The sequence below is a fragment of the Miniopterus schreibersii genome (genome assembly GCF_964146895.1).
Source record: "Miniopterus schreibersii genome assembly, chromosome: 1".
In the NCBI taxonomy this organism is placed as follows: Eukaryota; Metazoa; Chordata; class Mammalia; order Chiroptera; family Miniopteridae; genus Miniopterus; species Miniopterus schreibersii.
Window position 1 is genome coordinate 133,839,554 of NC_138101.1, and position 14,678 is coordinate 133,854,231.

Genomic DNA, 14,678 nt, shown 5'->3' on the forward strand with positions numbered 1-14,678 from the left:
TAGGATTTGAGTCTTTTAATTTGGAAATGACCAACTTCTTCCTGCCCATTCCTCTCTCCATAACACCCCTCTTCAGCCCAGCTTTACCAGGAGCCAGATATTAGAGCACCAGGCCCACAAACAGATCCCCATGACTTCTCAGGCCAGTCTCCATCTCTGTAGATCAGGGGTGGGGGACAATGGACAGGGTGCTAGTGAATCCAAGAGATGTCCCTGGGCTCCACTGTCCCCTTGGTCTGGCTGTGGCCCTGGGGTCACTGCTGGTCCCCTGTGAAATGGAGCCAAGCAGGGAAAGGCATATCAGGCTGGGGCAGCTGGGGCAGGGGGTGGAAGGGCATCTCCTCTTCCAGAACACAGACACTCACCCTGAGTGGCCCTGGGCACAATCTCAGTCTGGTAGATCTTGAAGGCATCGTAGGCAAAAACAGAAACCAAGATGATGCCAAAAACCTGTGGAGCAGGAGTGGGGATGGCACCACAAAAGCCACCCAGTATTAGGGAGAGGTAGGTGGGTGGTTGGGGGCAAGGTGTGGGTCAGAGCCCCAGGCACTGGCTTAGGCTTGTGGGGGAGGCACAAAAAGTGAGTAGCACCAGCTAAAGGTCCTTGGGGAACTGGAGAGCTCTGGGGCCTGAACTCACAAAAGCAGCAATGGCAGCTCCATCCCGGGAGGTCACAGCTGCAAAGGACACCACCAGGAAGATGATGATGGCACTAACACAGCGGAGGAAGTCCTGGGGGTCAAAGGGAAGTCAGAGGGCAGGGGCATCCCCCTGAACTTTTCCAGGCTAATCAGCACTTAGCCCTCCAGCCCACAATCCCTGCATAAAGATGCTCCTGGACTACCTAAAGCACTTAAGAGAAAAGAGAGAGGGAGCTCACAGGCTATCCAGGGAAGGGATGCAGGTGAATGCAGAGTGACCAGGACAGAAAGCCTGGGTCTGGGGTGCAGCTGACACAGGCTCAGCAGCTGAGACCAAGGAGTAAGGCTGGGGGATGCCAGCCTTGGGTGCCAAGGCAGGTCTGGGGCTTGGATTGGGCCTTTGATGAGTGAGAGAGCAGATCTAAAGGATGTGCATCCTGCCCTGGCCTGTGTAGCTCAGTTGGTTGGAGTGTCTCCCCATGCACCGAAAGATCGATTCCTGGTCAGGCGCATAGGACAGGCAACTGATGGATGTTTCTCTCTCACATTGATGTTTGTCTCTCCCTCTCCCTTCCTCTCTCTCTAAAAAAATCAATTAAAAAAATTTTTAAAGGATATGCGTCCTCATTGTCAGTGACCCAGCAGCTGTGAATCAGCGTGAGTCAAAGCAGTTTTTGAGCACAGGGCACAGCTTGGGACAAAGCCCGACTGGGGTCAAGGGACCCAGGGAGAAGGAGAGAGGCTAGAGAGGAAAGGAAAACTCCACATTCAGAGGAGAAGAAAGGAGCCAGAATGGGGGGGCAGGGGACAGGGTCCCTCACCAGACAGGGCCAGTTCAGCCGATCGAGACGCTGGTAGTACTGGGTGGCATAGAGGAACAGGAAGGCGAGGGTGATGAAGAACTCGAGCAGGGCCGCAGCCATGTAGGCGGAGATGGAGGCCGTGAAGCAGATGAAGATGATGAAGGTCAGGGCCTGCAGGACCGAGTGTGTGAACTTGCCAGTAAGGAGACGCAGGCACAGCCTGGCCTTGACTTTCTCCTCCTCAGGAGCTCCCCCAGACTGGCCCCCACCACCTGTCCTTGAAGATCTCCCCATCCCTGGTGGTAGGAACCACATTCCAGGGCTTTTGCCCAAGGGGAGTCTCCAGCCTCCCACCTCTGCCAGCCCAGGAGGATTTGAATCTTCTAATTTGGGGATGACCAGCCACCCCCTGCCCCTGCCCATCCCAGCAGCCCTGGCACTTTGGTGTCCTGCTGGGACACAGAGCACAGTGTGAACTCAGTCCCTGGAGTCCTGCAGGAGCCCTGCGCCCCAAGAGGCAGCCTGTGCCCCATAATCCTTTTCCCACTCCCGGATGCCTCAAACTCCTCTAACAAGGCCCAGAGCCTGTGGCTCTGTGGCAAGAGACAAGGTTTAGAAGACAAAACGCCCCACAGTGGGTTCCAGGGCCCCTTCGGCCCTGGCACTGTAGGATGGCACCTGTGCAGAAGACTCACCTCTATACGAAGGCCTTGCTAAGTTACTACGGGGAGATCTTTTCCTGGGAACAGATGTTCATGGGAACAGACAAAAGATACAATGGGGCTCTAGGAAGTCTGCCCTTTTTGATAGTTGGACTTCTTGGACATGTCAAGAAGGGGCCATCTTAGGACCCGGGAAAGATAGGCTGGTGTTACCCCCATCCCGTCCTTGTGTCTTGCACTCCCTTGATGTCCCAGAAAGCTGACCCGGCTAGCTTCAATCCTTCCTGCTGCGACTGAAACCTGCTGTAACTGCCTCCAGATGCAGAGGCAGCTGGCAAGCAGGAAGGAGATGAAAGAGGGGCAGCTGGGGGTAGGAGGGGTGCCCAGAAAGCCTGGGAAGAGAGGTGGTGGCAGGGCAGGGGGCCAGGGCTAGGAGACATGGAGGTGCCAGGTTGGGGTGGCTGCTGTTACCAGCTCAGTTTCCAGCAGGATGCCTTTGAGGGAGGAGAGGAAGGTCTTGTCCACAGCGAAGCCCTGGAGCCCTGCAGCTGCCCCCTCTTCAGGGGGGCGGTCCCGGCGATCCAGAGCACTGAGCATCTCCACGGGGCCCACCAGACACAGCACCTCACTGCCAGCAGCCCAGGAAGGGAAACAGGAAGACGGAAACCTGGCAGGATGGGTAAGCAGACAAGAGAAGGAAAGCACTTTGAGAAACCTGAAAGTGAAGCGTGTAGGCCTGCTGTGGGGTCCTAGGGGAAAGCCACCGCCCACCGGGGGAGGCCTGCCCAGATGGGCCTTCACCCAGCTGCCCAGAGTGGCCCTGCTGGTGCCTGCACCGGCCCCCAAGAGGCACAAGGGGAGGGGAGGGGACGGGAGGGGCTGGGGAGGAGTGGCCAACCCTCCTCTGACTTGGAGAAGGGAGGAGGGGGAAAAGGAGGAGGTCTGTGGAGACAGGGAGGAGCTGGGAGTAGAGCCAAGAAACGGGTTGGACTAGGAACCCCCAAGGACCTAAGCCTAAAGAAGTTTGTGTTCCCACCCCTAACCTTAACCCTCTTCTTTGGCCCATCTTTTCTCCCTTTTCCTTTTAAGGAGGGTGGGAGCTGGAGCCGGGCCAGGCAGCACCCCCAGGACCCAGCTGTAGCAGCCAAGATGAAGGACAAAGGCAGATTGTTGGGGGACAAGGGGGTGCTGTGTTCTTGCCGCAGTGCCTCAATGGACCTCTGTCTCTCCAGCATGCCAGGGGGTGGCCTGTCCCCCACCCTGGTGTTCAGGGATGGACCAGGGAGCCAGAGGAGAGAGATGGGAGGCCACAGTGGAAACTCTAGAGAAGCGGTAGGTGAGGGCTGACCATGGGGAGGACAAGGGACTGGGCTGGGGACCACAAGGTGTTCAGGCACCAGGATGCCAAAGACAAATTAAGCCATTTTAAATACAGATTATTTATTTGGATAAGTCTCCATGCTCAAGAACAGCTTCTTCCTCAGAGTCACCCATGTCAGAAGTCTAGTAACATGCTCACTGAGTGTTTGATGAATGAATAAATGAACGAACAAGCAAACACATAAATGAAATGAGGGTTCTTTGTTGGCAAGGGAGAAAATATCAAGAAAGTGCCTGTGCTTCTCGAGGGCAGCTGAGGATGGGAGGAAAGGAAGAGATGGGTGGTGGCCTCCAGGAATGACAGAGCTTTATTAAAAGAAGTGCCAGGATGCCAGCTTCCAGCGGCCACAGCAGCTGCTGCTCCCTTCGCTTCACCTGCATTTCCCATCCACTCCAAAAAGTGCAAGTGTGTTTTCCTATAAAGTCTCCGTCTTGTCCCACGATCCTGCTGCTCCAGGTGATACTTTGGAGGGGCCGCGCACTCGGGCGTCCTGGCTCACCATAGTAAATGGTTGTACACGCAGCTCCAGTGTTCTGACCAGGGACCAGCCATGGGCAGCATGACTAGGCCATCACACGGGGCCGCACGCACACGCAAGCCAAGGAGACACGGTAGAGCCTGCGTTCCAGGCAGTAGCCGTCACGGGCACCCTGCTCTCCAGGGCACCGCCGGCGGTAGAAGACGGTCTGGTTGTGGTAGAGCAGCTCCGAGTTGCCGAGGGGGTCCATGTGGGAGCCTGTCTGTAGGCTGACGCAGTGTGGACACAGGCAACGGGCGTGGTACAGGTCCTGGGGGAGCCGGTTCAAGTCCCTGTCCAACCTGTGGGGGTGGCACTTGTCAGTCAGGCCCTGAGGGAAGCTGGCTGGGCAGACAGGGCCTGGGCCAGATGCAAGGAGGGCCCAGGGTGGGTGGAAATGCCAGAGGAAGGAAATGGTGTGGTTGGGAGGCCTGGCTTCATGCCCTACCTCTGTCACCCACTTGCTGGGTGACTTTGAACAAATCACCCCCTCCTCTCTGGGATTTATTTTCCTCAATGGCGAGGGTCAGGACGGAAGTGTGGCTTTCCAGCCCTCCACCAGATCAGCTCCGCTTCCCTCTGATATACACACTGGGCTCTGGCATGAGGTTTCTCTTTGTACTTGATATTACATTTTAGGGTATTTTTAATTATAAAAGTAAAAACTGTTTTCACATTTAAAAAATATAAAATGAAGACTAATTGTCTTATCTCCCCACCAGTCCCACTCCCCAGAAGGTGCCACTGTCAATCATTTCCTGCACCTCCTCCAGACAGCGGCTGTGCATATATTATAAGCACATGTTAGAGTGAATGGTGAGACTTACTTATTTATTCTGAAAGGATCTCATGGCGAAAAGTAGCCCTAGCTGGTTTTACTCAGTGGTTAGAGCATCGGCCCACAGACTGAAAGGTCTGGGGTTCGACTCCCCACCAAGGGCACATACCTTGGTTGCAGGCTCAGTCCCTGACCAGGTTGGGGCGAGTACGGGAGGCAACCAAACAATGTGTCTCTCTCACATCAATGTTTCTCTCTCTCTCTCTCTTCCACTATCTGAAAAGCAATGAAAAAAAATCCTCGGGTGAGATTAAAACAAAAAAGGTGAAAAGTAGGTGTTGCATAGGTCTGGGACTCCATGCAGACAAGCCCTCAGAAGCTGGGGCTCAGCTAGCACAGCATTTTCCAAAGTGGGTTCCCTAATAAGTACCTTGCCAGAGAAGGGGTCTGTAGCCAGATGAGTTTAATTGTTTCTTTTCTGTGCCTTCTCCCAGACTTTAATGTGCTGAGCACATTGTGAGTCTCCAAGGGGATCAGGGCGGGAGCAGCTTTATCCACACTTGCTTGACAGCATCACTTTTTTCTAAGGAGCAGCTTATGGGATGAGTGTGGCAAGGAACTCACTTTAGGGAAGACCACCTGAGCGGTTCTCAGGGGCCCACAGCCTCCCAAAAACAGGTCTGGACCCCAACTGAGTTAGCCATTTGACCCCCAGCTTTCCCAGGACCCAGCCAGCCTTCTGAGCCATTTCAAAGCACAGTGACCAGGAGTCTCCACCCTGGATCTAGTCTCAGTCAGAACCAACCCCTCTTCCCTACCCACTGAACATCTCTACCCATCCCCAAAGCCAAGGTTAAGCCAGAGTAGGAGTAGAAACACAAGGCAGAAGGAGAAATATGTTTGGGATCCCTAAGGCCTAATTTTTAGTATTTTGTTTCATTGTCCCTATTTCAGTGCTTCCTAATACATATATATATATTTTTTTAATATATCTTTATTGATTTCGGAGAGAGGAAAGGAGAGGGAGAGAGAGAGATAGAAACATCAATGATGAGCCCGGCCGGGCGTCGCTCAGCGGTTGAGCGTCAACCTGGGATCCAGGCGATCAGGGTTCGATTTCCGGTCAGGGCACATGCCTGGTTTGCGGGCTCGATCAATGACTCTCTCATCATTGATGTTTCTCTCTCTCTCTCTCTCCCTCTCCTTTCCTCTCTCTGAAATCAATAAAGATATATTTAAAAAACAAAACAAAAAAAAACAACACATCAATGATGAGAGAGTCATTGATCGAGCCCACAACCCGGGCATGTGCCCTGACCTGGAATTGAACCCCGATCGCCTGAATCCCAGGTTGATGCTCAACCCCTGAGCCATGCCCGGCCGGGCTTCCTAATATTTTTCACATCGTGGCACAAATAGAGAACTATCACATTTGTGTGGCACACTGAGTGAAAGACTAAGACTGCTCATGGTCTGAGGTCAGCAGCCTGGTGCTCCAGCCACCCAGCCACCCCCAAGATGAGAGTTTTATTATCCTGGTATATTTATAACCCACTCACATCACAAGGTAGAGCACTCGGGATGGGGATGCTCCGTGTCTGAGTCATACCACGATTCCCTGATATGCTAGTTAGAAAAGCACAGCCGTTGGAGAGATGAAGGGGGAGGAGAAAGAGGGGAAGGAGAAAAGGAGAGAGACGGCATTTTATGTACTAAATACAGATTTTACATGCATTATGTCACATGATCTGCACATAAGCCTATCCGGTATTATCTCACTTTACAGGTGAAAAATAACCTAAGCTTTGAAACCTTGAGTAATTGGCCCAAGATCACCCAATAAGAGTCAGAGCTAGGACCCAGACTAGGCCTTGTCTAACACCCAAACCTTTATGGCCTCTCTGAGATAAAAAGAAGCAGGTAGGTTGGAACTGGGTAGAACTCCCTTGGCCTCTCAGATACACCCTGCCTGGTACACATGCAGGCATTCGTGAGGGGACAGCAGACTCACACATATCTCCAGGGGGAGATGGACCTGCTGTTGAGGGGTCCGTCTTCGCTGGCCTTGCAGGATACCGGGTGGTCGGTGAGGCTAGCGATCTCTGGGGGAGGCATGAGCACAGTGTTCAACTCTTCAGTGGAGTCCTGTCCCTTGATGGGAAAGCAGCTGGGCCAGTGGATGCAGTCCTTCTGAAGCCGAAAACTAAGGGTGTGTGTTCCCATGACTACTGCTAAGAAGGCAACCACCTGTAGGAAAAGGCGAGTGAGAAAACCACTCCCATCTAGTCTGGGTGCCCCTCTCCCAGCTGCTCCCTGAGATCTTGCTTTCTAGCTCCTGATCCCCAGTCCCGAGCCTTGAAGCCCAGCCTCCCTCCACACACAGCAACATCCCTGCTGCTTTCCAGCTTGGCACCGTCCCCAGCGAGCCTCTGCACACTCACCTGTTTCATGCCGGATGCCAGATGCTGCTCGCCCAGGGTGGTGCTGTACAGGCTGATAGGCAGGGCCCTGTGGAAGTAGGCTGGCTGGAGCAGTTTAGGAGTCCTGGTTTTATTTTCAGCAAACCTGTTTTGTTTATTCAAATTTATTTCCACTACCTTTTGGAGGGAGTAACCTGAGATTAAAAAACAAAACAAAACAAAACCAAAGAAAACCTGACAGAGTTTCCAAAGCTGCTTAAAATTCTCTACTCATGGAAGTTGTGATGAATATCATTGTATGCCTGGAAACCTATTGGGTAAACTTTTCTTTGCACCGGGTCAAAGTAATAGTATTCTGCTATTCTGAGACTTTGAAAACTGGCATTATGGGAATTTCTCTGGATGGCTTGGTAGCCAAAATTAGGAAACATTATCTGTCCTCTCTTCAAGAGGCCTCATTTCCATGGTCTCTGCTGCTCTCACTCAGGGTCTTGTCTCCACCATTCCCTTTCTTCTCAAAAGTCCTCCTGACCACCCACCTTAGTGAACATTTATTTCCACTCTATCTCCTGTAACCCTCATCCCTTCTGTTCTCTGAGCCCTTCCTCATCTTCAATGACCCCAACTTCTGTAACCTCTATCATCTATTACTTTTCCCCATTGTCCATGACCAGCTCCCTAACTTACCCTCGCCCTCTCCATGGCCACCCAAACCCCCATTGCCCCCCATCCCACCCTTTCTCTGATCCCACAGAACTGCCAGAAAGGCCCCCACCCCATCAGTTTGTTGGCTGGATATGCAGGGTCTAATGGAAGAAGCTGTGAGTAACTGTTCCCATGGCACAAATGAGAAGGTAAAGCCAAGAAGGGCAGGGGCCTGGTAACTACCTAACCTAAGACCCAACCGGAGGTCCCAGTTCAAGGGACCAACCTGCCCCCACCCCTACTCACAGGGCCATGGGGACAAAGTAGGGGCAGCTGCTGTTCTTAGGCCATGAGATGAACCCACCAGCCTCAGAGCCCCCAACTGCATGGGCCACTATCGGCTGGGGAGGGGTTGGAGAATGGTGTGCTTCACACTGGCTCAAGCTGGGCCTGACCCCAAAGACACAGGTCAGCCAGGGACCACCCAGCCTGAGAGGCACTATGCTGAGAGCAGGCCAGAGCCCACATCCTTCCAGGCCTTTTCTCTTCACCCTTGTCCATTGAGCCCCCTCAAACCCCACACCCACAACACACCCCTCCTGTACCTCTCTACACACACCGTATGTTGACATTGTCTCTAGAATGAGGTTTCCTGATTTGCATGTGTTTTCCCTTAGAAAATACTCCTCTCGTAACCAAGGACACAGGAAATAAACAAAGAGAACCAGGAATAATTTTAACTATAGAGTGAGGAGGAGTCCTTCAAATGCTTTAAGGCAGCGATTTCCAACCTTTCCCATCTCAGGGCACATAAACTAATTACTAAAATTCTGCAGCACACCAAAAAATATATTTTTTGCCCATCTGACAAAAGAATAGGTACAATTTTGATTCATTCATATCTGACTGCCAGTGTTGTGTTGGCTATTGTCATTTTTCTATTTGACAATCTAAGGGAAGAGAGGTCAGTGCCCTTGACTAAATAGTCAGGTATTGCATGTTTTAAACATTCTTGCGGGCACACCAGTTGAAAATTGCTGCTGTAGGGCAAAGCATCCCCAAAGCATAGTAGAAATGAGACCAGGGGGCATTCTGGAGGATTGTGGGAAGCTGCTTGGTGGGGGCCCTGGAACCGGGGATGGGGAAGGGCTCAGGGGGAATAAGTGGAGGCTGGGAGAGCCCTGAGTCAGGACTGTATCACCCTGCTCCCACTGCCCTGCGCTTCACCCCTGTGCCCCCAGACTCTCTCAATTCCATACTCTGTTGGCCTTTCCACTCTGTGTCATGTTCCAGGATGGTGCCAAGGCCTGTAGGTGCATCAGCACATTTTACCTTCCAATAAGACCATCAGATGAAAACTACTATCCCTATTATCGCATATTAAAATGAGGAAACTGAGACCCAAAGAAATTTAGTAACCTCCTCAAGGTCACACAGTTAGGAAGGGGTGAAGCTGGTTTTCCACTCCAGCCCTGACCAACTCCAAATCTAAGCTCTTGGCATGGAGGTGCCACACTGTGCTGCCCCTGGTTGGATGCAAAGGGTTGGATGCTCGCAGTAAGTGCTTTTCTGCTCACCTGAGCTTGGACTGGGACAGGTCCCATCAGAACCTACATGAGGTCACAGGGCATTCCTGCCCACTCAGGCATTCAGCCCTGACCCACTGCTCCCCGGTTCCTATTCCCCAGCCTTTGGTGTGGCACGAGGCCCCCAGGGTGGCTCTTTGTGTCCTGAGCAGCCTCCAACCCCAGAAAAGGCTGTGAGAGGGCAGTGCTCTTCCAGAAGACCTGAATCCTTATGGGTCTCCCCCAAACTAATCAGAGCCTGACATTGGTCCAGACCTCCAGATATTGCCCACCCAACCCCATCCCCGCCCGGGTCCAGGAGGGGTGCTCTAAAGAGCTGGAATGATCCTAGCTACTTATTACTTGCTGATGCTGTAAAAAACCCACGTTGGTTGTCCAGAACACTGAGCTTCAGGAGAGGGTTTGCGGTGTCCCCCTGCCTCTATAGCAGGACTTCCTCTGAGGAAATCCCTGAAAGGCAGAGGGAGGATCCCTCCACCCACACAGTCTCCTCCAGGGATGGTCAGATAGGACAGAGAATGTGTGCTCTGATCCACTCACCCCCACCCTGCCGGTTTGCTCAGACCCAGCCCTTATCTCATCTCAGTGGCATCTCTACGGGACTCCTTATGGTAACTCCCTGACATGAGAAACATTTTCCAGAGGGTTTCCCTCCTGAGGTGACTAGTTTTGGAATCCCTGAGTCACTTCAGCTTCCAGGGAATCCTTTGGAGTGTGGGGAGATGGGTGTGGCAATGGGGAGAATGCTGAAGGTGGGAGGAAAGAAAAGTTCACCCAGCACCTGACATCAAGGGTGCCTCCCAGTGTGTCCTCACCTGCCTGGGCCAGACCTGGCAGGCAGAGGGGACCTGCTGGAAGATCCAACCTTGTGCCCCTGGGAAGAGAGTCAGCACCTAGCAGAAAAGGCAAGGAAGATGTGATGGAATATACCTCCACCCTTGGCCAGGAAAGGCTCCTGGGGCTTCAGAAAGTTAGAATATGGCTGCACCGGCCTTTTCTCAGAAAGACATTTAAATCCTCACCTGATAGATTGAAGTTCCAACCCTGCACTTAATCAGGTCTTTTTTTTTTTTAATGTTTTTATTGATTTCAGAGATTAGAGAAACATCAATGATGAGAGATTCATCCATCGGTTGCCTCCTGCACACCCCCTATAGGGGACTGAACCCGGAACATTGGCATGTGCCCTGACCAGGAATCAAATCATGACCTTCTGATTCATGGGTCAACACTCAACCGCTGAGTGACACAAGCCAGGCTTTGATCAGCTCTTGACCTTGGACCCTCTCTGGTCCTTTCTCCTTATTTGCAGAAGTATGTGTGTGTTGGGTGTGGGGTGAGGGGTTTTAACCTGGATGGCCACAAAAGTGCCAACTAGCTTAGCTGCTCTGGACCTCAGCTCCTGAAACAGTGCTGAAACCACAGGACTCGGCAGAGTTTATTGAAGTTCATCTGCACTCACCTGATATTAGGTGGGGCGCTGGTGGTTAAAATGCTGAAATATCTCTGCTCCTGCTGGTAAAGAGATAATATCCTCAGCCCCAGGGCACCCCTACCTATCACAGCCTCCTTGTGGTCCTGCAACTAAAGGCCTGACTCAAATTAAGGCCTCCAGAACACTGCTGATTGGTAAGGTGATAATGATATTGGTTGCTGATTATTTGTAGTGTCACCTTTAGTTACAAAGATGCTTAGGCTCAGGAGCCTGCCTTCAAAGAGAACCCTGTGTGGCCTGGGAGACATAGAGAATCAGCACACAGGACAAGAAGCCCCACAACCCCCTCTTCAGCTGGGTGCTAGTATCTCCCCAGAGGGAGAGGGCCTGTAGCTTACTCAGCTTTGTACTACAATCGAGGCTGCCCCCTCTTCATTATCCATTCACCAAATATTTATTGAGTACTTACTTTACATCAGGCACTATTGTAAATGCTAGGAATGCAGTGGAGGACAAGCTAGATAAGGTCCCTGCCTCATGAAACTTCCATCTTAGGAAGAGACAGGTGATAAATAAGGAAACAAGATAATTTCTGATAATAAATGCTATGAAGAAAATGGAAATCATGCCTGGCCGGGCGTGGCTCAGCGGTTGAGCGTCGACCTAGGATCCAGGCAATCAGGGTTCAATTCCCAGTCAGGGCACATGCCCGGGTTGTGGGCTCGATCAATGACTCTCTCATCATTGATGTTTCTGTCTCTCTCTCGCCCTCTCCTTTCCTCTCTCTGAAATCAATAAAGATTTTTTTTTTTTAAAAAAAATGAAATAGTGTTATGAGACAGGAAGTTATGGGAGCAGGGGATTGCTTTAATTTAGAAAGCCGGGGAAGGCCTTTGTGAGGATGAGCAGTCCAGGCAGAGGGAATGGAACATGCAGAGTCCTGGAGGTGAGAAACAGCTGAGTATATTTGAGAAACAGAAAGACAGTGTGGATGGAAAACAAAGAGTATGAGGGAGAGGGGAATGTGATGAGATGGGAGAGGTGGGCAGGGACCAGTTCACACAGGGTACTGTGGTGGAGCATTTGGATTTTATTTCAAGGTCAGTGGGGAAGTACTGACTGGATTCAAGCGTGATCTCTGTGATATGAGGTTCACAAGAGCAGCACGGTGTCCTTGATAGTCTCCTCCGGGTTGGCATCAAATAACAACAATAACAGTTGCTTTTATCCAACATTTATATATCATGGGACAAGCACTGTTCTCAGGATTCTCTTAATCCTCACAAGTCAATACTATCGGTTCCATTAATATCCCATTTTTACAGACAGGAACCCAGAGGTTCCAAGAGGTCGTATAGCTTGCCAAAGTCATCAGCTAGTGTTGGAACCAGGATTAGAAGCCTTGGCTCAGTGGTTAGAGCTTTGACCAGCGTACTGAAGGGTCCCGGGTTCGATTCCAGCCGAGGGCATGTGCCTCGGTTGCTGGCTCAGTCCCCAGGCCCCGATCAGGGTGCATGAGGGACACAACCAACAATGTGTCTCTCTCACATCGATATTTCTCTCTCTCTCTCTCTCCCCCTTCCACTCTCTCTGAAAGAACAATGGGAAAAATATCCTCAGGTGAGGATTAAAAAAATAAAATAAAAAGAATCCAGGCAATCTGGATGCTAAGGGGTCCAAAGAAAGAAGAGCTGGGAGAATTCATGAGCACCTGAGAAGTTTTGAGTAGCAGGAGGAACAAGGAAAAGATCAATAAAGTCATCGGGTGGGGTGAGGGAGAGGGCAGTTGGAAAGGGGAGAGAAGACTGGGACCCAGATGGAGGGGTTCTGTCCTTTCTTCCTCTGAATATAGTAAAGACAAGCCTCGAAGCTGAGGGCCTGGCTGCATGAGGCTACCTCCCAGGGTCTTAGCTGCCATCCTGCCTGGGCTTTCTCCAGCCTGAACTGTAGCCCACAGCCCTCCCTGCACAAGTTAAAATCACCTTAAACCACTGTGAAAGAGAGGGCAAGGATGAGGCATAAGGCGAGGGAAAAGGCTCTTCTTTCCCTCAGCAAAAAAACCCTTTCATGAGAGCACAAGTTATAGGGAGAGCCAAGGTGAAGAGGAAAAGTCATGGAGGCTTTTCACGCTTCACCAAAGTCACTGTTACAGATAAGGAACTGAGACTCAGATGTAATGTAGCTTGACCAAAGTCACACAGCTAATAAACTAGGATTCACTTCCAAGTCTGACTGTCTCTGCTCAGTGCCTAAGCACTCCAGAAGTAGTACTTTCCTGCAGGTTTGCACTCTGCTGCCCCCACCTACATTTCCTGAAGTACCAAGCCCCATTGTCCACCTCCCAAACAACCATTTTACCTGGTCCTAGAGTTCCTTCCTGTTTAGCCCTTTCTGGCCTTCCTCTGTTTCTCCTGTGCCAGTCAGAGCATTGGGAACTGGGTTTCCTGTCCACCCCAATTTGCCTTGTCAGTTCCCTGAGCATACAGTGACCCCCAGAGTGTCCATGTTCCAGGCAGCCAGGCCCCCCAGGGCTGGAATCTGTTAGAAGTTGGATCAGGCTGGAGCTGGAATGGGGGAGCTCTCCCTTCAGATGCATCTAGAAATTTATGAGTTCCTCTACCACCCTAGAAGAGTCCGAGTTTGTTCAGGATTCCCAGTCCCACGCCCAGGTCTGCACTCCATCTCTGAGCCAAGCCCAGAACCAATGTCCATCCCCATGTTCACCTCAGAATCTCTCCCTAATCCATTGCATAGGTTCCATCCCTCCCTTCTGCATAGGAGTCTTCATGGGTGCCCAGGCAATAGGGAAGGGAAAGGAAGGGGTGGTGTTTTCAGAATACCAGTTCAATAAGGTCAGTGGTGTGTGGGTAGGCTAAATAGCCTTCTCAGACTGTGAATAAAGAAAAATTAAATCTATTTAAGGGAAAGGGGTGGGGATATCCAAAGGGTAGGGTTACACAGCACTGAGTCAAAGGGTATTGGGTCCATGATGGCAGCAAAAATATAATTGGGACAGTGAAAGAAGGAAGAGCATAGATGAAGCAACAGGAGAGCCCAGGCTGGGCTGCTCTGGCTCCCTGAGAAGTCAGAGAGAGAAGGGGGCCTTGGAGGCAGGTTCAGAGGGTAAGCCTCGGACGAGCTGCCGTTGCCCATTGCTCCCCTGATTGCAAGACTCATGGGGTCCCCTTGGAAGGAAGAAGGGGGAAGTGATGACTCTGGGTCCTTTGTCTTAAGCATATTTATCTCTCTCTTGCAGGTGGAAATCTTAGGGGAGGTCTCAGGGGAGTGTCTCAAAAGAATATTCATCATCTTTCCAGTTGTGCTCTGTCATGGTCATGGTCTCCACTGATTGGTCAGTGCCAGGGCAAGGGGTCATTAGTCACTGTATCTGGTCCACTTGTCTGGTTTTGCTGCTTTTCTGGGCCTGGAGCTGCAATACAATTGAGGTCCAGATGTTATCTTTAGTCTAACCTCATGACCAGCAATATGCTGGGGGGAGGATAGGTTACCCTGAGGACAAAGTTCTTGTTTTCCCAGTTTTGCCCCTTGCTAGGCTTTGGGGCTTCATGCCCTGGTGAGTCTCTGTACCCTAGTTTCTGTACCTGGGTTTCTGTACCTGGCCCATCTAACAATTGCCAAATGAGGTTATACATAGAGTCTATTTTTTTTTGTTTCTGTGCAAGTAAAACAGGATATGAACAAGTTCAGTGACCAAAAATAACCTCACAGGGTGCTCTGATCATAAATTCTTAACTGGACAGGTCAAAGTGGGTATAACTTCTTTGGTAAAGGTTTTTAAGCAAGCCCTGT

General features: G+C 51.2%; 2 protein-coding genes across 4 annotated transcripts; both read right to left on the reverse strand.

The window, feature by feature from the left end:
- Positions 1 to 2,953, reverse strand: CMTM5 (CKLF like MARVEL transmembrane domain containing 5). 2 transcript variants are annotated; one of them, XM_081138402.1, is made up of 6 exons: positions 2,908 to 2,953; positions 2,578 to 2,773; positions 1,463 to 1,615; positions 640 to 732; positions 366 to 450; positions 1 to 268 (listed from the first exon to the last, which is right to left on the reverse strand). In XM_081138402.1, the coding sequence occupies exons 2-6, from the start codon at positions 2,701 to 2,703 to the stop codon at positions 255 to 257; spliced, it is 471 nt and encodes a 156-aa protein (XP_080994528.1). In that variant the 5' UTR covers positions 2,704 to 2,773; positions 2,908 to 2,953; the 3' UTR covers positions 1 to 254. The 2 variants fall into 2 exon arrangements, with proteins under 2 accessions (XP_080994528.1, XP_080994529.1); XM_081138403.1 differs by lacking the exons at positions 640 to 732; positions 2,908 to 2,953 and having other exon boundaries at positions 2,578 to 2,823.
- Positions 2,954 to 3,599: 646 nt separating this feature from the next.
- IL25 (interleukin 25) lies at positions 3,600 to 10,503 on the reverse strand. Of its 2 annotated transcripts, none has more exons than XM_081138423.1 (4): positions 10,249 to 10,503; positions 7,224 to 7,347; positions 6,794 to 7,029; positions 3,600 to 4,306 (listed from the first exon to the last, which is right to left on the reverse strand). In XM_081138423.1, exons 2-4 carry the CDS (start codon positions 7,230 to 7,232, stop codon positions 4,051 to 4,053), a joined length of 501 nt encoding a protein of 166 aa, XP_080994549.1. In that variant the 5' UTR covers positions 7,233 to 7,347; positions 10,249 to 10,503; the 3' UTR covers positions 3,600 to 4,050. The 2 variants fall into 2 exon arrangements, with proteins under 2 accessions (XP_080994549.1, XP_080994548.1); XM_081138422.1 differs by having other exon boundaries at positions 7,224 to 7,396.
- Between the last annotated feature and the right edge of the window lie 4,175 nt (positions 10,504 to 14,678).

Bases quoted from the DNA above. Each gene is read 5' to 3' on its own strand.
- IL25 (XM_081138423.1), bottom strand. The intron at 4,307-6,793 runs GTGAGTCTGCTG...CCACCCCCACAG, and splicing joins ATCTCCCCCTGGAGATATGT to GTTGGACAGGGACTTGAACC.
- CMTM5 (XM_081138402.1), bottom strand. From the start codon at position 2,703: ATGCTCAGTGCTCTGGATCGCCGGGACCGCCCCCCTGAAGAGGGGGCA. The intron at 733-1,462 runs GTGAGGGACCCT...TTTGACCCCCAG, and splicing joins GGCTGAACTGGCCCTGTCTG to GACTTCCTCCGCTGTGTTAG. The intron at 451-639 runs GTGAGTTCAGGC...CCTGCTCCACAG, and splicing joins GAGCTGCCATTGCTGCTTTT to GTTTTTGGCATCATCTTGGT.